Source organism: Rattus norvegicus, chromosome 8, assembly GCF_021556685.1.
Source record: "Rattus norvegicus strain SHRSP/BbbUtx chromosome 8, alternate assembly SHRSP_T2T, whole genome shotgun sequence".
Classification (NCBI taxonomy): Eukaryota; Metazoa; Chordata; class Mammalia; order Rodentia; family Muridae; genus Rattus; species Rattus norvegicus.
This window is the reverse complement of record NC_141541.1, coordinates 129,509,167-129,531,500: the sequence shown is the minus strand read 5'-3', so window position 1 is coordinate 129,531,500 and position 22,334 is coordinate 129,509,167. Positions and strand designations below refer to the sequence as shown.

General features: G+C 43.6%; 1 protein-coding gene and 1 long non-coding RNA gene across 9 annotated transcripts in view; one reads left to right on the top strand and one right to left on the bottom strand.

Annotated features, from left to right (window-relative positions):
- The window catches only part of Snrk (SNF related kinase), a 54,197-nt gene that overhangs the window by 25,034 nt on the left and 6,829 nt on the right, over positions 1-22,334 (bottom strand). For 2 of the 7 annotated variants that reach the window (XM_087560264.1, XM_087560263.1), the window contains exons 2-4: positions 15,615-15,665; positions 14,247-14,364; positions 9,969-10,664 (exon numbers count right to left, since the gene is read on the bottom strand). In XM_087560264.1, the coding sequence (XP_087416390.1) occupies positions 9,969-10,557 (589 nt within the window). In that variant the 5' untranslated portion in view covers positions 10,558-10,664; positions 14,247-14,364; positions 15,615-15,665. Of the gene's footprint in view, positions 1-9,968; positions 10,665-14,246; positions 14,365-15,614; positions 15,666-22,334 lie in introns of those variants that run through there. The other 5 variants (XM_087560260.1, XM_087560259.1, XM_087560262.1 and 2 more) reach the window with 3 other exon arrangements.
- On the top strand, positions 10,664-20,802 carry LOC120094304 (uncharacterized). 2 transcript variants are annotated; one of them, XR_015628164.1, is made up of 4 exons: positions 10,664-11,916; positions 17,486-17,572; positions 19,142-19,314; positions 20,410-20,802. It is a non-coding gene; the product is annotated as an uncharacterized LOC120094304 (long non-coding RNA). The 2 variants fall into 2 exon arrangements; XR_015628163.1 differs by lacking the exon at positions 10,664-11,916 and adding an exon at positions 12,275-12,590.

Genomic DNA, 22,334 nt, shown 5'->3' with positions numbered 1-22,334 from the left:
CATCATCACCCTCTCTATTCAACCTCTCTACTACCCCTCCTTTGTTTTCAGCAAAGAGGCGTCATACCCACTGGGCTCCAGGCCTTAGATCTACCTTGGAGAGGGTCTCTATCCTTCAAATCCCCAGACACAAAGCCACAATGGCTGACAGGCTACAGTTTTTGCGTTCCTAAGTTAAAATGTAAGGATATTAGTTTGGGCATTAATTTTATAAAACAGAACGCATTTGTGTGCCTGCAGATGTATAGTGTGTGTGGAACACAGAACACATTTGTGTGTTTATGTGCCAGCAGCTCTATAAGTGTGTGTGGAGGCCAGAGGACAGCTCAGCTGTTGTTCCTTAGGCACCATCCACAGCTCTATTCTTTTTGAGACAGGGCTCTCACTGACCTGAAACTTAGCAAGTAGACAAGCCTGGCCTCACAAGTCTGTCTGTCTCCACCTACTCAGCACATACACTATCACACCTGACATCTTAAAAGTATGGGTTCTGGGGATGAAACTCAGGTCCTCCAACCATTTTACCAACTGAGTTATCTTCCTAATCCTTGGCTTTATGTAAAACCAACAACAAAAAGCTCATGGACAAAACCTGGTAAGTCAGTGTTTTAAAAAGCCAGATGTTTATCTAAGTGTGTTTACTAAAGGAAGAGGGGGAGACAGCAAAGGCTGGTGAAGGTTGGTGTTTAGGATGACGGCTATGAAGAAGCCTGGCTTCTACAGATCAGTCTGCATGGTTAACTCAGCTCTGCACTAACCTTGCTCCACCCATGTCAGTGTGGTAAATGAGAAGCTGACTGTCAGGAACCACAGCCACCGAAAGAATTAAGTCACACACTGCTTAAGGCCATCCTCAGCCACATAAGCAAGTTTGAGCCAGCCTGGGCTATAAGACACCTTGTTTCAAAATAAAACAAATGAACAAAAAACCAGATTTGTTGTAAACTCTAAATTCTTTGTTTTACAAGTCAGTTTTTCTTCTTCAAAAGGCACTTATATTTTATATATAAATATAACTTTGCAAATAAAAAAAGGGCAACAGAAAAAACAGGCTCCCTTTTATAGCATCAGCACTCAGAAGGCTGAGACAGGAGAGTTTGAGTTGGAGGCCAGCCTGACCACATACCAAAACTATCTCAGTGAAGGGGCAGGGGGTGTCAGTGTTTTGCATGTGACCTGATGGTAAAACCATTCTGCGTCTACATGCATTTCTGAGTTTAAATGGCTGCTGCCTACCTGTTCTGAAGTTCCAGCCTCTCCTAGGTCCACAATGATGTGGAAGGAAAAGGTGGGATAGAGAGGTCAGGATCTTAAACTTCTGACTCCTCTTCCATCTCTTGAATACTGGGATAGCAGTGTCTTACCCGGGCCACATCATTTTATGCAGCAGTGGGGGGGGGCGACACCCAGGGCCTTCTATACGTCAGGCAAGTGCTCTACCAACTAAGCTACATTTTTTTTTAACACAAAGTCTAACCAACTATCCAACAAATACCAGCACTTACTTACTTACTTACTTACTTATTTCCTTCCTTCCTTCCTTCCTTCCTTCCTTCCTTCCTTCCTTCCTTCCTTCCTCCTTCCTCCCTCCCTCCCTCTCTCCCTCCCTTCCTTTTTCTTTCATCTTTACATTTTTTAAAAGGGAAGAAAGACCCTAGCTTTAAAGGCTGGCTTAGTATGCATATGTAAACAAGCTTCTGAAAGTTAAATACAGCTAAAACCAAAATGTGGCTAAACACGTGAGCAAAGCTCCCAGGCTCACTCACTGGCCCAGGCTCGCTTGCTAGCCAGCCCTCCCTCCCCACTTTCCCATGGCAGCCAACAGTGTAGAAACTCCCCTGAGGATAGGTTTCCAGAGTAGAGAGCACCTCAGATACTCTTTCTCCCACAACCGAAGGCAGCCAGGATCTAAGGCCAAATGTCCCCATGGGAGACAGTAGCCATAGCACAGACCAAGGCATTCAGTGACTCTCCAAACTAGAATGCACTGAGGCAGTTATGTCAGTGGTCTGAGGGCTTTTGTGTCAGGCACTATTATGGCAGGAGGTAACAGAGCCCAAAGAACTGGAGAAAGACTGGCCATGCAGAGGGCCCCACCTATGGAGACATAAAGGTCTCACAGACCTGATGGCACATATGTAGGAGAATCCTAGACAAGACTATTCAGTTCCAGGCAAAGGAACAAGGCAGGAGACAGAGCCAGGTCCACAGTATGACCAACTGTAGCCACAGCAGATGCCACGTGAACCATCAAATAAACAGTCCAGATTCAGGAATCCTGTCCCAGTGAGGACCTCCCTTTGGGCAACAGATTTTGCAGAGTGAAGTGAGACACTCATGAGCAAGGTGGAGATACACTGTTGTCTAGAGTGTGCACATTCTCCCTCTCCTTCCCTCCCTCTCCCTCTCTCCCCACCAGCCTCACAAACTCATATTTTCAAGACCACCACCAGTGTTGCGATGTGGTGTGTGGTGGTCCCAGTGAGCAGTACGTACCTTAACTATAGCAGAACAGAAGCAGAAGCAGACACTGACAGCTCATCAGACCTTAGTGCTTTAAAGCTACTTGTGCACAGTTTTGATGCAATATATTACAGGCAGTCACAGAAATCCCATCCTAAGGCTCCTCCTGGCCTGTGTTGCTGAACCACACCACCACCAGCTCTAACCCTCACACGCAACATGTTCCCTACAGTGTTTCCTCAAGAGAATCCCACACAGTCTTCTGGTATGAGGTGGCATTTTTAATTTTGCTGAGCTAGTTCTCTTTGTAACTAAAGCTGGCTTGAATTCCTGATCCCCCTGCCTCTCTCTTCTTAGTGCTGGAATTAAAGTACGCACTTCCCCACCCTTGGGACGGACTCAAGATCTTCAATAATGAGCATCTTTATTGCTACACAAACCCCATGGTGTGGGAGGTGTTGCTCTCCCCATGATGGTGGACGTGTGGGTAGATGTGAGCACAGCTATTCACCACAGCAGAAGTGTGACCACAGGGCTGCATGGTAACTCTACATTTTATTTTGTAAGACACTGTCGCACTGTTTCTAAATCTGCTTTTATTAGTGATTCCTCCAATATCCTGGTTATTGGTTGTTGGTGATGGATTTTGTTTAAGTTTAGTTATCCTAGGTCCTCTGCCTTTCCCTACGGATTTGAGATATCTCTGTGTATAGGGAGCTATGGATATCAGCTGGGGGCTGTGCTGATGGATCCCTGTGGAGGGTGACATCAACACTGCCTCTCCTCTCCGTCAGTGAATGGGGTGCTCTGCACTGCCTCAGGCCTTGGATTTTCCACAGTCGCGTTCATTCATCACTTCCAGTCAGATATGCCCATGCACACTCCTACTTACTTCATTACAAACAATACTGTTTGAATTTGTCCTCCATTTGTTTGTTCACTGTTGTTACTACAGAAATGCTTTTGCGTTTTCTCTGATTGTAAGTCCTGTGAGCAGAACTCATTTATTAGTAAGTTTTCTGTAGACTTTTTGAGATTTTCCAGGTAGTTAACCATGTCAAGTATAAGGAGAGACAGTTTTATTTCTTCCTTCCCACTGTGTATGCTGTGGGAGCACTGTTAGGAATAGCAATTAGACATCCTTGCCTTGTTGTGGAGACAGGAGCAAAGTACTCAGCCCTCAGCAAAGGACAAGGATGCACACTCTCTGGATGAGATTGCTCCTGGATATTCTCAGTTTAATGAGAGCAGGTAAAGGTCAGTACTTGGATGCAGGATAGAGCGTGGACTTAGGAAGAATTCGACCATTTGTATATTAATATGCACGAGTACACATTCATGACTTGGGATCATCAGCACTGAATGCAGAGCCATGAGTATAAGAGACACTACAAAGTACACATACACAATATTTTTTCATATTTGTAAACTGTGTACGTACACAGTACAGAGTACAAATACAAATATTAAGCTATATGCTTAATCTGAAGCCAAGCTTACATTATATTAATGTGAGGCCATGTTTAAAAACTCAGATTTCATTTCCATTTATTCCATGACTGGTCATATAAATTAATGCCGAGGCTGGCTATTTCATCTTTGAAATATTTGTCTATAAATTAGGAAGCATCTAATGTAGGAGTTTTAAGGTTAAAAAAAAGTAATAACCCAGGAAGACTCCAAATCTCAAGAGAGATTTTAAAAAGTCTCAATGACAAATCTAATTTTAATTTGAAACTTTAAAATCGTAGAGAAGTCAAGAAGTCCTAAGCAATGTCAGGGTTCTGCACTGAACAAGAGCCAGAAGCCTGAGGCCCAAGAGTTTTCACTGCTTAGAGATTCTATAAGGAAGGAAAACTGATTAAGTGCTTGTCTAGAACTGTTTTGGGAAACAAAAAGACATACCCAGAAATCCTTGTGAGGTCCATTCCCATACTCCCAGCAGCCATGGCCCTCCTCCCCATTGCCAACAAAAGTCCCAGGATACCTCAGGAGACCTTTTCCACAGGGAACCCCACAGTCCACTGCCACAGTTCAGTCTCTCCATAAGAGAGGCTATAATCCAGAGATGAGTTTTTATACACATCATCATTTTCTTCCCTCTCCAACAAGAAACCAGCTTGACACAGCTGTTTGGAAGCCGTCAGAGGTAAGTGGAGCAATGACCTCCAGAACATGACCTAGTTGGTCCCCAGTCCCCCCATCCCGCCCCCTACATTCCTAGACTTGGCAGAAAGGGGGCTACAGAGGATGGAATGAAGGGTGACTCCCAAAGCCCAGCACACAGGACCCTTCTTATGGTGCTTCTTTCTAGATTTGCACTGGACACAGGAAAAACTGGCCCAGGGGATGGTGTACTGATTTTTCTACCTCCTAACTGTACCTAGGTCTAGCAGACCAGCTCCAGGCAGGGAAAATGGACCATGGGTTTGGAAAAGAAGACGGTATCTAGAGGAGATGCTAAACCTGTCATACAGTAAGTCCAGACGGCAGGAACTTCCCACTTAGGCACACACCCAGCTTCTGTCTGTTCCCTAGATGAAGACTACAAAACCAAGACAATACATGCACTGGTAAGCTATTGAAAAATCTCACAAACACAAGATGAATCCAAGAAAAGTGAATGTGAGCAGAAACAAGGTCACAAAGCAGAAAAAATAAACACCCAGACAACCCACTAATGGAGTTCTTATAATCAAGCAAAAACAGCACAGCTCAATTGTTTTGGTAAATAAAAAAGGCATGCGACTGGTTCTGGCACTTACGGTATCCACTTACTCTCCTGTGCTCCCTCTGATCCAGGCAGTCTGGATACCCTGCCTGCACTCACAGCTCCACCCCATCTCACACTGCCAATGGCTACTCTCTGAGCCTGTCAGCAATCTCTCTACTCATCTAGTTCCCAAGGTAGGTTACTATCATGCCAGGCATACACGTCCTAATTCGGTGGCGGGCCCAGTGCATCCTAATACACTCTCTTGAACTTAATTAAGTCGCCACAAGAAAGAACACACCACACAACAACCTCTGATCCAATTGATAAGATATAATTTGCCTATCTAGACAGCACAAAATCCTGTGCACACCCATCCCTTAAGAACAGTCATAACAATCTGTTTCTATGTGCAGGGAAGAATCTTAACATCTGCCACCATGTTCTCCCAGCTCCTTCCTCTTCACCCCACACTCCCCCTTCTCTAAAACTTTTCTCCAGCCCATCCTTCCTTCATGTCCAATGATAGGCCTTGTTCTATCCTTCACCTGCATACTGATGTCAACCTACAGTGAGTGAAGATACTTAAATCAGAAAATGAGACAAGGTGACAGAAGAGGCATGGATGTAAATACGTAAGACACAGTAAGGCAGAAGAAAGCCGTAGTAAGAGAGTTTCTTGCTTTCCACACGTCCAGTGAAACGAAGCCAAATGTTGTAAAAATCAGGAACAATTGTGTAAGTTAGAAGACAGTTTGGCAATACCCTGGTAAAGAAAGATGTACACATCATGTGACCAAGTAGTGCGCACGTCTCTGTGTGTGTGTGTGTGTGTGTGTGTGTGTGTGTGTGTGTGTGTGTATTTGGAACCCAGAATCTGGTAGATGCCCCAACCCACTAAAGGAGTGTGATGACATCGCTATTGAATAAACTGTTGAGTATTCCTACTTAACTTTATAGGTTGGTAAATGCAGCATATATGTCAGTCATCATGGCAGATTTCTTCAAGTGTGTGTAAGGACAGGAAACAAACTGATAAAGAGCACATACGATACACATTGTATGTATGTCCACAGCACAGTGCGGTGGCATGCATGTGCCGTCAAGTGAACAGGAGGAGACAATTCCTAGGAGGTTTTGTGGTTTTGTTCTAGTGGCACGTCAACACTGACGCTCAGGTATTTTCAGTAAGTATTCTCTCCTCCCTCCCCTCCCCTCCCCTCCCCTCCCCTTCCCTTCCCTTCTTGATTCTTCCTCCTTCCCTTTCCTTCCTCCTCCTCCTCCTCCTTTTATGTCTATCCTAAATGTTGCATAATGAAGCTTCAGAAAAGTTAAAGAGAACAAAAGCATTTGGAGAGTGAGTGTTACCAAGCAGCAAACACTATGTGTTGGTGAAGTGTGCAGTGATTTGCCTTATAGGTTACTTCTTTTTCTTTGTTATTTGATTTGATTTTTAACTGACCCTTTGTGATATGATGTGGATAAACATATTGTTTCCACATAAGAACCAATAGTCTTCTTTCTGTTCATACACTACCATGTCAAAGTTAGTGATGCTTTGACAAATGATCATAGGCAAACTGTGTTACTTCTTTATGGAACATGGCTGCTTTTGCCCTTCTTTATGGAACATGGCTGCTTTTGCCCTGAGGCTTAGCTCTGTTGTCATTCGATTCTTTATTCTTCAGGGAATCAGATTTTGGTTTCACCTATTAACTACACCTTTGTCTTCTATATGATTGTTTTCTTTTCCCTGATACATTCTAGGCTCTGAGTTTCCTCTACTGTGTGGTATCTTGGAAGCCTCATCAGTGTCTTCATTTCTAACATGATGCACACTGTGGCCTCTGCCCACCCCAAGGACCTCACTGTGCAGGCTGCTCTCAGCTCTGCTCATCTTTACTCTGGTTTTCTGCTATACTTTAAAGCTATGTAGAATGAATTATTTTAACTTTAAGGGCATACATTTTGTCTTTTAGCTTATTGGGTTTTTAATACTCTTTTTTTTTTAGTTCATTAAAGTTAATAAATATACATTCCAATTGGGTTTTACTTTAGGAAATATTTTTGGATTTTCTTCTCAGTGGTTTGAACATAGTAATATTTACAATGGGGTTTGCATGTTCCCTGTGCTTACCGTGTTTGGGTAGATGAAGAGCTTTATACATGAGTTGGTTCCCACTCTGCCCTGTGGTTCTGCTGTCAGCTTCTGCTTTGTATATGCTATTTCTAAGTTGTGTAGCGTAAGATCTGTAAGTTTATTTCCCATGAGGAGCTGCACCTTTGCTGAGAGAAGAACAACTCATTGTATGGTTATCTGACTACACTTCAGTCCTGCCGATCCTCTGCACTTCCGTTATCTCTGTTCAGGTTTGTTTCCTTTCAGTAATGTATAGCTTTTATCTTTGGGTCTAAGCTGAGTCCATTTTAAGGTGAATTTAATCTGTACTATTGCTAGGATATTTGAATTACTTGTTTTTAAATTTTTATTTTATGTGCATTGATGTTTTGCATGCCTGTGTCTGGGGAGGGTGTCGGGTCCCCTGGAACTGGAGTTACAGGCAGTTTTGAGTTGCCATGTGGGCTCAGGTCCTCTGGAAGAGTAGCCAGTGCTCTTAACCTCTGAGCCATAGCTCCAGCCCTCCTTGATTTTTTAATTTGTTCTCTTATGTGTCATCTTCCCTATTTCGTTAGTTTATCCAGGTTTTTCTTTCCCAAGCTGTTGGTAAAATAAGCAGCTTGTTTTCTTCTCATTGGCTTTTACTTTCAACATTTTATTATATCTCCTCCCCTGCAGCTAAGAAACTTCAGTAGTAGAATTTTGAGATGTTTCCATTTGTTTAAGGGTATCTTTCACTTAATTTTACAAATATCTTGACTTCCCTTTCCTTCGCTTGGACTTTCTTTTTTTAAATTATCCTTTTATGGAAGATTTGTGAATGGTACTCCATGTCATTGTCTATCTAAAAACGCACTCACAATGATACTTTGGTTGGATACAGAGACACATTCTATTAATTTTCCCCCAAGTTTTAGATGTTTTCTGCTATCCTTTTGCTTCTAAAGTGCCCAGCTGGGTGTCTGGTGTGAGACTGGTTTTGTTTCTTGTCACTGGTTCTGTGTTATTGAGTGTGTCTAGATGCAGGTGAGGGCTGGCATAAGTTAGGTCAAGGCTATGATTGGACAGTAAAAAAAATAAGGTGGGGACAAAGCTTTTGTAAGGCTGGAGAGAAGGAAGGAGAATCAAGTTGGAGACGGGGAAGGATGACCCAGATCCAGATGGTCTTGAATTGCCAAGGTAGCTGGAATGGATTTCTGTGGGCAAATTTATCTTATCTAGGTGGGCGGTTCATATCCTTATCAATTGGTTGTGAGTTTATTGTGTGGATGTACTGTGGATTGAGAAGTTAACATGTAAATCTGATTGTTGGGCTGCAGTTTGTTGAGTCTTGTTTGTAACTGGCTGTTGGAGTTTAACCATAACTATCAGGGGGCGGATGTTGGAAATGTAAACATAGCAGCAGCAGAGAGTTATGAGAGGGCAGCTGGCTGGGACCAGGGTGCTGTGCTGGGAAGGCTTGCAGACTGCCTGGGTCAGAAAGTACTTGGAGACAGTGTGGAGCTGCTGAGATAAATTAGCGCTCATTAGTTCCAATGGCCTGCCAGAGCCAGAACTAGTAAGAGAGCAACCACCAGGATACTCAGGGGAACCGTTCCACCCTTTTTTATTTTTTACCAAAACAACTCACCAAAATCTCTGGCTCAAATACCCTAACAAAAGGCTGAGTGAAACCTGGTGGTCTCTGAAGACAGAGGCCGTCTAACAAACTGCCTCACCTGTGCTTTACATGGCATTGTCACCGTAACATACAGCATGTTGTTCTCACTTACCTCCTGTGGCCTGCAGCTCAGCAGCAACACTCGTTTCTATGGAGTGTGATGTCCTGTGCATGTAATGTCAGAATATGTTTCTCTGAGATTAAATAAAATCTAAAGCTGATGGCACCTTCAGTCCAACAAATCCTTTCACGTCAAAACAATTTCTTGTATGACCTTCACAACTGATATGGTTCCAAGGGGACAAAGCTACACTAACCTGAGAAACAGCAAGCCCTTCCACTACAGATAAGTAATTCTGGACAAGAGTACAAAGGACACTGAGGGAGAAGGCAAGGGCAGCTGGTAATGCTAAGGGCCCCGTATCAACAGCCCCACACATGCAGGCATGTAGCACTGCAGGCTCCTCTTCTGCCCTTTGTTCCCACAGTGCTAGGGCAAAGTTCCCATCTGTACAATGAAAAAGCAAACAAAATTCGGCAGGAGAACTGTCTTATCTTACAGATGAAGAAATCAGCAGAGGGGTCAGTTACTTACTAAGGTCACAATTAGCCCAATCCCAATTTCTGATTCTTCACAGAGTGGGGAAGCCATGTTATCACTCCAATGTGGTGTGACAAGATTGTTAAAGGACGTTTGCAGGAAGGGACAGTCAGGGTTACTGCCAGAAAACAATCTAAGATGGGAAGGAAATGAACTCAAGACTCTAAGGAAAAAAAACTTCAGTGAGTATCCTTAAAGGTTCCCTTCAACAATACTCTAATACCTTTGTTTTAAAACAAAGACGTTTTCCCTTATAACTTTGAAATAACCTGTCTGCCAGCTTAGCAAGACACAGTATTCATGAAACCACATTTCTTCAGTAAGACACATATAATCTTTGAGATTATTCTTAACCAATGTAACCAACTAACAGCAGCAGCAGAGCTCCAACAGAGCCCTGGGTGGAACCTACCTACTGCAGGGGCATCGTACTCATCGCCAAGCAGGATTTCCGGAGCAGAGTACGCAAGAGATCCACAGCTTGTAGTGAGCTTCTTTCCAGGCTGAAACTTGTTGCTGAAGCCAAAGTCTGTCAACTTCACAAGACCTTGTTTTTCAAAAAAGACTACATTCTCTGGTTTCAAGTCTCTGTGAACCACATGGAGTTTATGGCAATAGGATATAGCGTGAACTATCTGAGCAAAGTACTTCTTTGCCAAGTCTTCATTAAGACCCTCCTCGTGCTTCATTATGTAGTCAAACATATCTCCTCCATCTCCAAGTTCTAGAATGAGATACAGTTTGGTCTGGGTGTCTATGACCTCATAGAGACGCACGATGTTGGGGTGCTGCACTAGCTTCATGCACCTGACTTCCTGGAAGAGGTGACCAGTGGCTAGAGTGTCCAGCTTTGTCTTGTCAATGACTTTCACTGCCACCTTCTCACCTGTGAAGACATGCCTGGCCAGTTTGACCACTGCGAAGTGACCTCGACCCAAGGTTTTATCCAGATCATACAATCCAGCAATTTTTCCATCATAGCCTCGCTTGAACCCTGCCATGCTGGTTCAATGAAGGGGAAATACTTAAAAAGTGCTTGAAGTGGGTCTTCTCATATGAGCATATCTGCTGGAGATAAGGCCTTTATTGTCAACATCATAATGGATACCTGTAAAACAAGAGAGACAATCAACTTGTGGATTTTCTTTCTATTGATTTAATTATTTTACTTTGAGAGCCTTAAATCAATTGAAATATAAAATGAGTCAAGATTGTTATTAAAAATCTATTTATATACTTACAGTTATCAATCCAAAATATAAACTGAAAAGTACCACAGCCCACAAACAGAAAGTCGCAGCTCACTGAAAGCCATTTAGGGGAGGGGGATATCAGAAACAAGTAACTGACAAGTTTGATAAGCTATGTTTAATGACAAACATTTCCCAAGAGTAAAATTCCATCGGTCTTTAAAACTATGGTGAGAGACCCCAGCAGTGGGCAGAGACACCTTGGTGGTGGTCGTACACCAGTCATGGGCAAAGCAGATGGCAGCCCTTTGTTCATCCTAGTTTGATGGGTAGCTTAGTGATCAAAGCTGTTTTATGCATAGGACACATAAAAATCAAAGAAATCCAGGCAGCGCAGCACAGCACAGGAGGAAGAGAGAGACCAGAGGAAGACCACAATACCTTTCAGACCTGCCCTCCAGCCCATGGCACAGGTGGACCACAGACACCTCTTGCCTCCAACCACTCAGCACAGAAAAGGATGCTGCCTACAGGTCCATGAAGTGTGTGGCCAGCCTGTAGTGGGAGCTACCACAATGTCAGAGTCTGTGGTGCTCAGGTAGGAGAGAGAGAAGTGGAGCAGCTTGAGCATTATGAAGAGAGATGGAACTAGAGACTCAAGGCCTGGTATGAGTGGCCAGCCCCAGTACCTGGTGCCATGATCAGGTCCCAGCATGAGCTGTCACTGAGGGTGATGTTTGAGCCCATGACTACATAGCAACAGGGTTGGTGTTGATGTCCATGACTCACATGTCACTGATCAGGGCAGCATTGGGGCATCACAAGGACTGTGGATAACTGGCCCATCCCCTCACTGGATGCAGAGGGCTCTGGAGAGCTGGTCTCATCTCTCATCTCTTGCCAGCAGCAGAACTGGGGAGAGGAGACCCTGTGCCTTGCCCAGGTAGCACAGTGGCACTAGTTCTGGCAGCAGTCCCGGGGTGTGAGTCAGCCATGATGGCCTGCCTATGAGAGAGCTGACCCTCGCACTCAATTTGCCGGCGGTGGCATGGGTGCAGAGGTGATGGAGGCCCTCCCCTTTCCCTGTGGCAGTCAGGAAAGCTGCCCACAGGACATGAGCTCAGGAGAGCTGCCCCTGCCCCCACCAGCTGCAGGATTCAGGACAGCAAGGTAGGACTGGCTCTGGTAGAAGGGGCATGGGTGAGCCAGCCCCACTGTCTAGTGTGAGGTGGTATGGGGCTGATACCCTCCCTTTCCCCTCGTCACCAACGGTGACTGGAAGAGCTGACACTGGGATCATGAGAGCAGGAGAGTTAGCCCTGCCCCTTTACAGGTTACAGCACTCATGGCTGCACCTCACCTGGACAATACAGTGGAGCTGGCCCTGATGGCAAAGGCATTGGTGAACCAGCCCACAGGGTGCGAGAATGGGAGAGCTGACTTCCCTCCTGCCAAGGGTGGCATTGGGTAGCCTAACTGAAGCAGTGCTTGTTGCCCTGGTAGTGCAGCGAGGGAGAGCCAACAGGCTGACTAGCTCAGCTGCCACCCAGGCCCAAGACCCTGAGTGGGTCCACTCCAAAGTCTTATCATCTGCAGATTACTGGGACAGGAGAGAGGGCCAGCTGGTCCTGCTGATCCAAAGCTACAAGAGTTCCTTGATACAGGGCAACAACAAGATATCCAGGAGTCCAGATGAGGATCCAATATTGATGGTGTAATAGAAGCCAGAGATTCCGAACCAGACCAATGGCTCATTCATTACAAGGAATGTGAAGATGTGTGGGACACACTATGACACACTACAGCTTCCATGATGAGATGGTTTCTATGTTTGCTGGTTTTTTGTGAGTTTTATTTTGGGAAGCAGGTTGTACAGTTGAAGGGGCAGATATGAGGGGATGGGAGATGAGCAGGACTGGAGTATATGATGTGAAACTCACAAAGAATCAATAGAAAGTTTTTAAAAAAAATATGGTGAAAGCTCTCAGAAAAAGGGAACATGGAAAATAAACATCAGCAGAAACCCAGCAACCATTTGCTCTCACCCAGAGACTAGCTATTGTTTCAGAGGGTGTAGGAAGGCCCCTTTGGCACAGCCTTCTCTTACCTCTCCCCTGCACCTCCAAGTAATATCTTGTAATCTTTAAGTATCTAAGGGTTCCTGAAGACCATTCTGTCATTGCCCCAAATCTAAATCAGTACTGACACCAAGAGGATATATAATCAAAACTTTTACTACGTTTGAAATGAGATGTATTTCCCAATCAACCTTCTGTCTCAAGACAGCAGAGATTAGACAGTCCCTGGACATAGCATGCACTCAGCACTCTGGCTGGAGGTCACTCACTCTCTATGACCACTTCCAAGAGCTTTTCTAACTCACATAAACTGCCATGGCAGCTCATTGTCCCAGAGTACATACATATTCACTCTTACAAACTAGCTAAGTCTCAGGTTTGTTGGTTTTAGAAGCCAAATTTACTTACTTAAAATTTTCAACCTTTATAATATAAACTTCTGACAGAAATATGTTCTTATAAATGTTCTTGACTCAGAAAAAACAAATATATAAAATATACAAGTTAAAATGGTACTTTAAATCTCACAAATTGAACAAACGCTTTAGAAATGAGTACCAAACTCTAGTGATGAGTATGCTAACCTCCCAGACAAGCTGGCACGCACGCACACATGCACGGTACTTTGGTGAGGCCTTCTCCCACAGTCCCTGGTGTGTGCTCTAAAAGCAGACTCACTGCCTGTGCTGTGTACTGTGGAGGTGCACATGACCTGAGCGCACTAGGGCAGTGCTGCGTTCCAGCATCAGCACGCTATTTCAAAGGTCAGAGGAAAAGCCCAAACTTACTGAAATCATACCACGGGCACTCATAGAGGTAGGACTCTGTTGTGTCACAGGATCCTGAGATCAGACTGTCTCATCTTAAAGCCAAGGAAACTGCATACACGTGACTGATATTAAAGCTAAAATTCAATATAAGTCAGACTTTATAGCCCACACTGGAGATCAAGCCCACTCTTGAAGATCTGATCACTCCAGTCACATCACACTTGATATTTAATATAGTAAGAGTCAAAATGCAATTATGAAAGTGATATATTAACACTGCTTCAAAAATTACTGAAATTGTTTATTTAGGGTCACCTAAAAACTGACATACAATAAACTTAAATAGGCCAACAACAGCATTTTCACTAGCATGTTCCGTACTTTAGAAGTCACTGTCATCACACTCAGCACTGACTTCTTCTGAATGAGCACTGTACACGTCACATAACCAGCCTCACACTGCAGGGCAGTCTAGCAGGAGCTGGAGTCAGCCCCAGTGCATATGACACCTGTCAGTGCTTTAAAACTGTTCTGCTACATCTCTACAAACTGACTTGAGAACCAAAACTGAATGAGTCTGTTTTTACTAAGATTTTAAATTAATAAACCATATAGGAGCTTGAGAAATGACTCAGCAGTCAGGAGTGCTTACTGCTCTTGCAGAGGACCTGGGTTCAGTTTCCAAAACCAATGTTAACTCCAATCCCAGGGTATCCTGACACCCTCTTCTGGACTTCAGTCCCAGGGTATCTGACATCCCTTCTGGGCACCTGTACTCAGGAGCAAACACAAATATAGACACAGATACAGACACACACACAAAATAAAATATTTCTATTAATATATCCTATGTATAAGAGTGCTCTATTTGCATGTACACCTGCATGCCAGAAGGCGGCAATGGAGCCCATTAATGATGACTGTAAGCCACTATGTGGATGCTGGGAATTGAACTCAGAAATCTCTGGAAGAGAAGCCAGTGCTCTTCACTGCTGAGCCATTTCTACAACCCCATAATTAAAAAATAAATAAATAAATAAAACAGACTAGTATGTAATAAAAGTGTTAGAAAGAGCCAACATCTTCTGTACTGTGTATTATCCGGTTCATCTGAGCTAATAATGTAAGCAATCTGACCAATGTAAGCAGGGAAATCTAAACTAAAAAGTGTTTCTGCATTTGGACATTTAGGTTCCCTAAAGAAACTTTAATTCATATGCTTAGTCCAGAGACTCTGTCTAACCTCAATCCTCAATTAACTCTGTGTTCAGCTGTTCTTACCTGTCTAAGTGTATGCTGCATATTTTTGCAAATTCAACTTTTACCTCCAAAACAGATTTCTTGGGACTGCCTACACCACTTCCTCATCTTTATTCTTTTCCTCTGTATTTCTGTTTAGATGCATTCTGGAAAGTGGCAAATAGATCAAAGTAGATAAATCAGTCTAGGGATTGTTAAAGTTAAGCCTGTGGCTAAGAGGGTGGCTCAGTGGTAAAATGTAGGCCACACAGCAGAAGGACATGAGAACAATCCCCAGAACCCACGTCTGTAACCTCAAGTGCACGGGCTGGGGAGCGTGGGCTGGGGAGCTCAATGACAGGCGGGTCGGAGCTCATGCTCAATGGCCAGCCTAGCCAGATCAATGGGCTTCAGGTTCCGTGAGTGAGAGAGCCAAGGAGATAGTTTAGGGATAAAGGTCTTCGCTGGACAACCTGAGCACTATCTTTAGAACCCAGAAACTGTCCTCTGACCTTCACAAGAGGCAGCTGTGGAACGCACACACAGAGAGTAAATAAATGTTTAAATTGGGGGTGGGATCAGCTGGATAATGATCAAGGAAGATACCGATGATAACCTTTGGCCTCCACACACGCATGCAGCATGCATGTACATATATATACACAGTAAATTGTTGTTCCATCTCTGATGAGCTCAGTGGCTCTGTCCTGCCAATCCTGTGCTAATGTTCAGAGGTGGCTGGGAGAGGTGCAGGTGTGTCTGTACTGGCTCTAGGACATACCTTGCAAAACTGCATGACAGATCACTCTGTTACCAGTAGTTGCTGTTTCTCCTAAAGAAAAATACAGAAAACGATTTCAGTGTATTCTATTTGTTTCAATTTTGCTTAAAGTAAAACTATGTATTCTAGGACAAGACAAACCTGAAACTGCAAATCTGCCCTTGGTGACCCTGTCCCACCTTTTCTCTTTCTCCCCTGAAGCCAGGGCTCTGCTCATGCTAGGCAAGTTTTCTGTCACTAAGGCCCCGCCCCGGCTCAAATCACAGCTTTAAAGAAATAGCCCCAACGCCTGACATTTTCTAAAGACCTCCTAGGTAAGAGGCTCTGAACCTGTATCTGCTGGATCCTAACTGTGCACCAGCAAAGTATGCATAATGAAGCTCAACTTGTCTGATTTACCTCTGCCTAGGATCCTGCTCTGCCTGCCTCTAAGTCCATCCCACCTCCTGAAGCCCCTGGACAAGCTCACCAAGCTCCCACTACAGCAGCAGAGGAGAGGAACCCACATAAGACACTCCTTCTACGCAAGGCAGAAATGCATTGTGATGCCAGCAACAGGCAGCACACGAAACACCTTTATGTCTGCCACCAGAGAATAAACAAAACTGTCACTATGAGCAAAGCAGCTGCACTGTTCCCAGTCCCTAGCATAGTAAGGAGTCCTTTCCAAAGTGGGCTTACGGGCTTTCCACCAACCCGAAACACAACACAAATAAGCAAAAGGCTTGAGTAATTCTGGTGGCCAAAGCGACTCACACGCCCATGAAAGGTGCTGAGTGTCTGGGCAGTCAGTGAGCCCAAGTTCAAGTTGCTTGAGAGAAGGTACAAGGTATGGGAGAGCATACACAAAGATGGCATCTAGCTAGAAAGGCAACTCTGCTGGAGTGGGAGCCAAGAATACCCCACAGCCGTGTGCACAGTCCCCCACTTACTCACAGGTAAACTATAGCTTGCCAGCCTGCCTGCCTGCCTGCTTCAGCTCCAAGTGGGACTTAGCAGCTCCTCCCACTAGCCCTGCTTGCTTCTCTCTCCAACAGTCATTCCAGCAGTTTCTGTAGCAAGGCAGCATGGCGATCAGTAGTTACGCATTGGTTCTGAAAGCTCCCTGATATGAGCCCGGACCACCAATCACAAGCCATAGGCCCTCAGCAAGTTACCTGACAGTCAGTTCCCTGACTAGAAATGTTAGTAACAAGAACACAGCCTTGCCTGTAAGCCTAGTACTCAAAAGGCAGAGTAAGAAGGATTAAGAGTTTGAAGCCAGACTGGTCTGTATAAAATACCACCATATTTCATCCCCAGACCAAACTAAATCAAACACACAAACTTTAAAGGCTGTGAAGGGGGCTGGAGAGATGGCTCAGCAGTAAAACGCTCTCACTGCTCTTGCAGAGAACCTAAGCTCAGTTTCCAACGTGTCACATCAGATAGCTCACACACCTGGAACTCAGAAACCATCTGAAACTCAAGCTCTCTGTGGCACCTGCACTCAACATGTGCAGCACGCATGCACACAAACACAAACACACACACACACACACACACACACATGTGCAGCACACACATGTGCATGTGTGCATACTCAATTAAAGGCAATAAAAACAAATCCTTTCTGTAGGTTAAGGGATGTGGAGATGCTCTACAATTACAATATTTGGCTGTGGGGTGTTCAGAAGACCCCCCTGTCTGTGCTGCTGCATCCCTGCCATTCCCTTCTGGCTGCTCCCCTACAGCAAAGGAAGAGCTCACTGAGAGAAGTTTCCTGCTTCTCCAACACATCAGACTGAAAAACTAGCAGCAAGATTCTGGGATGCAGAAAATAATATCTCTAACAACACTAAAATCTGATATTCTTTTTGTTTTTGAGGTAGGTTCTCGCTATGTAGTCCTGCTCAGTAGATGAGGCTGTCCTTAACCTTAGAGGCCTACTTGCCTCCTGAGTGCTGCTGGGCTTAAAGGTATGTGCCACCACTCCCTGACTAACATCTGATTTTCAATAAAATGCCTTTTAAATAAAAAAATCTAAGTACTTGTTTACCCTGCTGCAATGTTTGGCTTAGTATCACTATGTAGCCCAGGCTGGCCTCCACTCAAGATCTTCCTGCTTCAGTCTCCCACATGCCTGAATTATAGGACTGCATCATCATGTCATCCTAGGTAACACACTCACAGCAAATCCGGAAGCAAAGACTAGAAAGCCTGAACCTCACAGTGCTAGCAAGAACATCAGCGCTCTTAGCTATGGTGGTCTCAAATTATACCACTCAACCCTTGGTCTATTGCACCTGCCTTTGTCCTGGTACTGGGATTCCAACTATGAAAAAATATGTTTAGTCCCAGAAAAAGTTTAAGTAGAATATGTTGGCCAAAAGAATGGGGTATAGTAAGGGAAAATCATCTGTACCTCCTCTTTGGTAATAAGCCAGAGAGCTCTGCAGATTTCCTCTAGGGACACAGCCAGGTACAAATTCTAAAATAAACAGGCAGAAACACACACACACACACACACACACACACAAACTAATAATTTACTTCAAGTTTGGAAAATGCAAAACTGTACAAGGAAACACTCACCTGCAATCTGGGAGGATGGTTCCAAGCCTGACATTCACTCTTACAAAGCAGATACCTTAAGTACAATGACTACTTTTTCCTTTCTTTGTAGAATAAATATTTTCTCATACTAAGCTCTTTAAAAATCAGTAGTTTAAACAACCGCATAACTGAGCCGACATCTTTCTGAACAGCAAGTATCACTAAGACCAGCCACCTTAAAGCAGCCTTCTTTCGTGGTACACGCTTATACATTTAGATACCTAGGCTAGACTTAAGTGAAGCAGGCTAACTAAGCCAACAGTGTTTGGAATATGGAAACTGCAGACTGGGAAACAAGTACTGGTAGGTGTTATAAGAATATATGGATTTCTTCCAGCTTAAGCAAGCAGAAAAGACTAAGCATGGAGTGAGGCTGAAGAAGAGGAAGGAAGTGTGGGTGGCCCTACACACTTTGCAAACGGCTCAAACAGTTGTAGAAGCAGCCTCTGCTACACCTACTGTGGGTCTGGAAGCCACCGTTACTCCTGCTGAAACTCACTTTGAGCTTTTTGGTCACATCACCACTGCAGAGGGGTCTGTTTGTCAAACACGTATCCCGCAATGTTCTCCCCCAGGAGAGGTGATCAAAGATGCCACTGCACTCAACTCTGAAAAAACTCACAGCTTGCTGAGAAATCAAACAAAACAGGCTGTGTGTAAAAATCAGGCTATCCCTGAGCTTCTCGACATTTTGTTTAGAATACAACATTCCCCCAAATGAGTGAATCAATATTCCAACACACAAAATCTCTGAAAAGTACTAACTACAGGAAACCCCAAAAACAAACAAACAGGGCCAGTAGTTCTTCACATAACAGAGTCAACACAAGGCTCTGTTTTGGAAAGCTGAATTTAACCCTTCCCATAGAAACTAGCTAATACTTTTTTTTATATAAATACCAAAAAATGAAGATTATAATCCTGAATCATAGGAACGGCCAGACTGAATGCCACACCTATCAAGAGCCAACTAAGGTCAAGGACACAGCCAACGCTCAGTGACTACTTGATCTGCTTTTTTGCTAACACTTTATCAACAAAAGTGACTCAAAGACCCAGAAGACCCTAATGAGATCCTCCAGTAATGTCAGGAACCTCAAGTCAGGTACAGTGGCATAGTCCTATTATGTATTCTCTAGTGTTCTCTTTATCCAAAATATGCAATATTTCAGTTTTCTAAGAGTGTGCCTCCTCCTCCTGGGAGTAATGATGTAAATCAAGGACCAACACCCACAACTGGTCAACAGGCCCTAAGTTAGGAAGACCTAAAGTTCTGTACTGGAGGGGGTGTGTGCTAAAAATTACTGTGGGTTTATAACTGTATCGGTCTGCACTCACTGGATGGACTCACTGTGGCATTAAAATTAAGAGGTAAGCCAATAACTCTTATTAGAAATGTCCTAACAGGCAAAGTTACACCCACAAACCTAAGGACTTTGCAAAGGAAGGTAATGCCTATTAGGTATATTTGAAGTTTTGTTGTTTTAATTAAAATATAATGATATCATTTTCCCTTTCTCTTCCCTCCCCACAACCCTCCCCATGACTCCCTTTACTCCCTCTCAAGTTAATGGCTCTTTTTCTCTGTTACTCTCACACACACACACACACACACACACACACACACACGTATAAATACAACTTGCAGAATTCATTAATGTTACTTGTATGTATAGGATTTCAGAGCTGACCACTTGTTGACAACCAATTAGGGGTCTCATCTCTGAGAAGATGGATTCTCTGGTCGTTCTCTCGGCATTCCTTAGTTGACTATAGTTCTCTGCCTAGGAGATTTCAGAGACCGTTGTTATAAAAATCCCCAAATAGTCAAATTATAGAGAACAACTGATCTTGGAGGGCCCAACCACCGTGGATACATTTGTAATACAACTCTGCACTTAAGGCTCAGGGAACCTCAGGAAAGAGAATGCAGAAAGTGTCTCCTAGAAAAAGCAGGGAGGTTCCATTCACAACACCTCAACAGTATGGCTGCCTAAATAAGACCTGAGCAGGGTCAGACTCCTTACCACATTCTAATTTCCTTGCAAGTAGGCAACACTAATGGGCTCTAAGTCCTGACAAGACAGCAGTGCCAGTTCAGAGGCCTGCTCCAGGCTCTCAAGAAAGGCAATGTCTGTCTTGTCAATCCAGATCAATACTCAAAGTGCCAGCTTAAGTAATCTTTCTCTTGTCTAAGCAGATCAAGTTGTAACTGGAACATACAGAAGAGCCAGACCAGCCCCAAAAACTGCTGAGCAGACAAGGCAGAGCAGAGCTGGTACCTGTGGAGGAGACCCTGGATATCAAGTCACAAGCCTTCAAGCCACAGCACGGGTAAAGTCAACCACCTCCATAGAACCTGCCTCTTGGTTAAGGATGCCATCACTTCCACCTGAGCTTAAACTGGTGTGGTGACAGACCTGTCAGAAGTACTTACATAACAATACTGACTTAAACAAAGCCTCATGTGTGGAAACGACTGCAAAATAAAAAAGCCAACCCACTTTTCCCAGGAACACAGAATATAAAGAGGAAATCATGGAAAATTTAAATAATATTTTAAACCTTCTCTTTTAAAGCTTGTATGTCAAATTCATTTTTATTCTCTGTTCCTTCTTTCTCTGATCTGGGATGAAGACAGCTATTTTAAAAATGGTCATAAAAAGAATGCTGAAACAGAACACTCACCACAGACTAAAAGTATTGGCTGGTTCTGGCTTAAAAAGAATCACTAGAATTTTCTTACACGGGTGGGGCTGAATGCTAACTTTCTATATAGCAAAAATGTGATGAATCCTTGATTACAACCTTACCACAGGTTGGGCATCCATAGCCCAGCCTCAAATATTCCCAAATCATCTGACCACAGTAGACAGTTTCACACCATGAAACGAACTTTCACAAACTTAAAAAATATGCAAAATTATATCGAGGCTAGGTGTCTGAGTTGTACATGGAACAAAAATGACTTTCAAGTTTAGATTTAGATCCTACCCCTCAAACTGCATTAACTCTCTATTTAAAATCTGACATTCTAAAAAATCTTTAAAAAGTGGGGGAAGGGAGTACCCAAACTCCAAAACATAGTTCTGGTCCCAAGCATTTCTGAGAAGGAGCATCTTTTGTTCTAAATGTGTCTAAAATAAAGACAAGGACAAATACTTTACACTCAATAATGTTCAATGATATTTAATACATCAAAACTCAGAGATAGCATATAAGTCCATAATACAGAATGATGTAATAAATCAGTCTACCCAGTATTAAATTATGCCATATAGTGCCAAGCAGAAAAGGTTCAGAGGCTACAGAGAGAGCTCAAGTTAGTAAAATGCCTCTCGCAGTGACCACAACCCATGGAAGAAGCCAGTGTGGTGCACACTCGTACAATCTCAGCATCAGGGAGGCAGACCACGTGGGCCATGGGGCTTCCTGGCCAGCTAAGCATAGTCTCACTGGCATGCACCCCACCCAGGGCTGACCTCTACCCTCCACGTGCATGCACACACACATATATACTTACATACTAAATTCATTTACTAAATCTCACAGCATGTCATCCCAATTTTTTTTAAAAACTATGTTTGTATGTATTATAAAAATCTAAAATGCTAAATCAGTAAGAATATATTTTATATTCTTTTGGATTTTGTTAGTGAAACATGTACTGCTTTTATAGTCCAAGAAAGAGATTACTAAAAAAATTTATTTTCTATATATAATTTTTCACCCAATGAACCTTTGCATTAAGAGATCTATAAAATAGGCCAAGTTCTTTGAAATACATTGTTGAAGGCCTGTTTTTGTGCTCTTAAGAAATAAGACCTGAGGTAGCAAGTATGCAGCTCTCCTGGGTTGGGAGCAAGAACACTGAGTCACTTTTATTAAGCAAAAATGTGTGCCTTAATAGAGGACACCATACCATCCCTGTCTTTAGAACTTTATAAACCAATAAAGAAAACAGGACCCTCTAGAAAAAGCCCCCAGCAGCTTTCAGATGTTCTACCATGGGATGAGATGGGAAACCAAAGGAGGGCAGGGACAGTCAGACCAAGGAAGAGAAAACCAGCAGCAGAGAGAAGGTGTTTGCTTGGCTGGCTCATTCTCTTTCCTTTTTTCATTCAA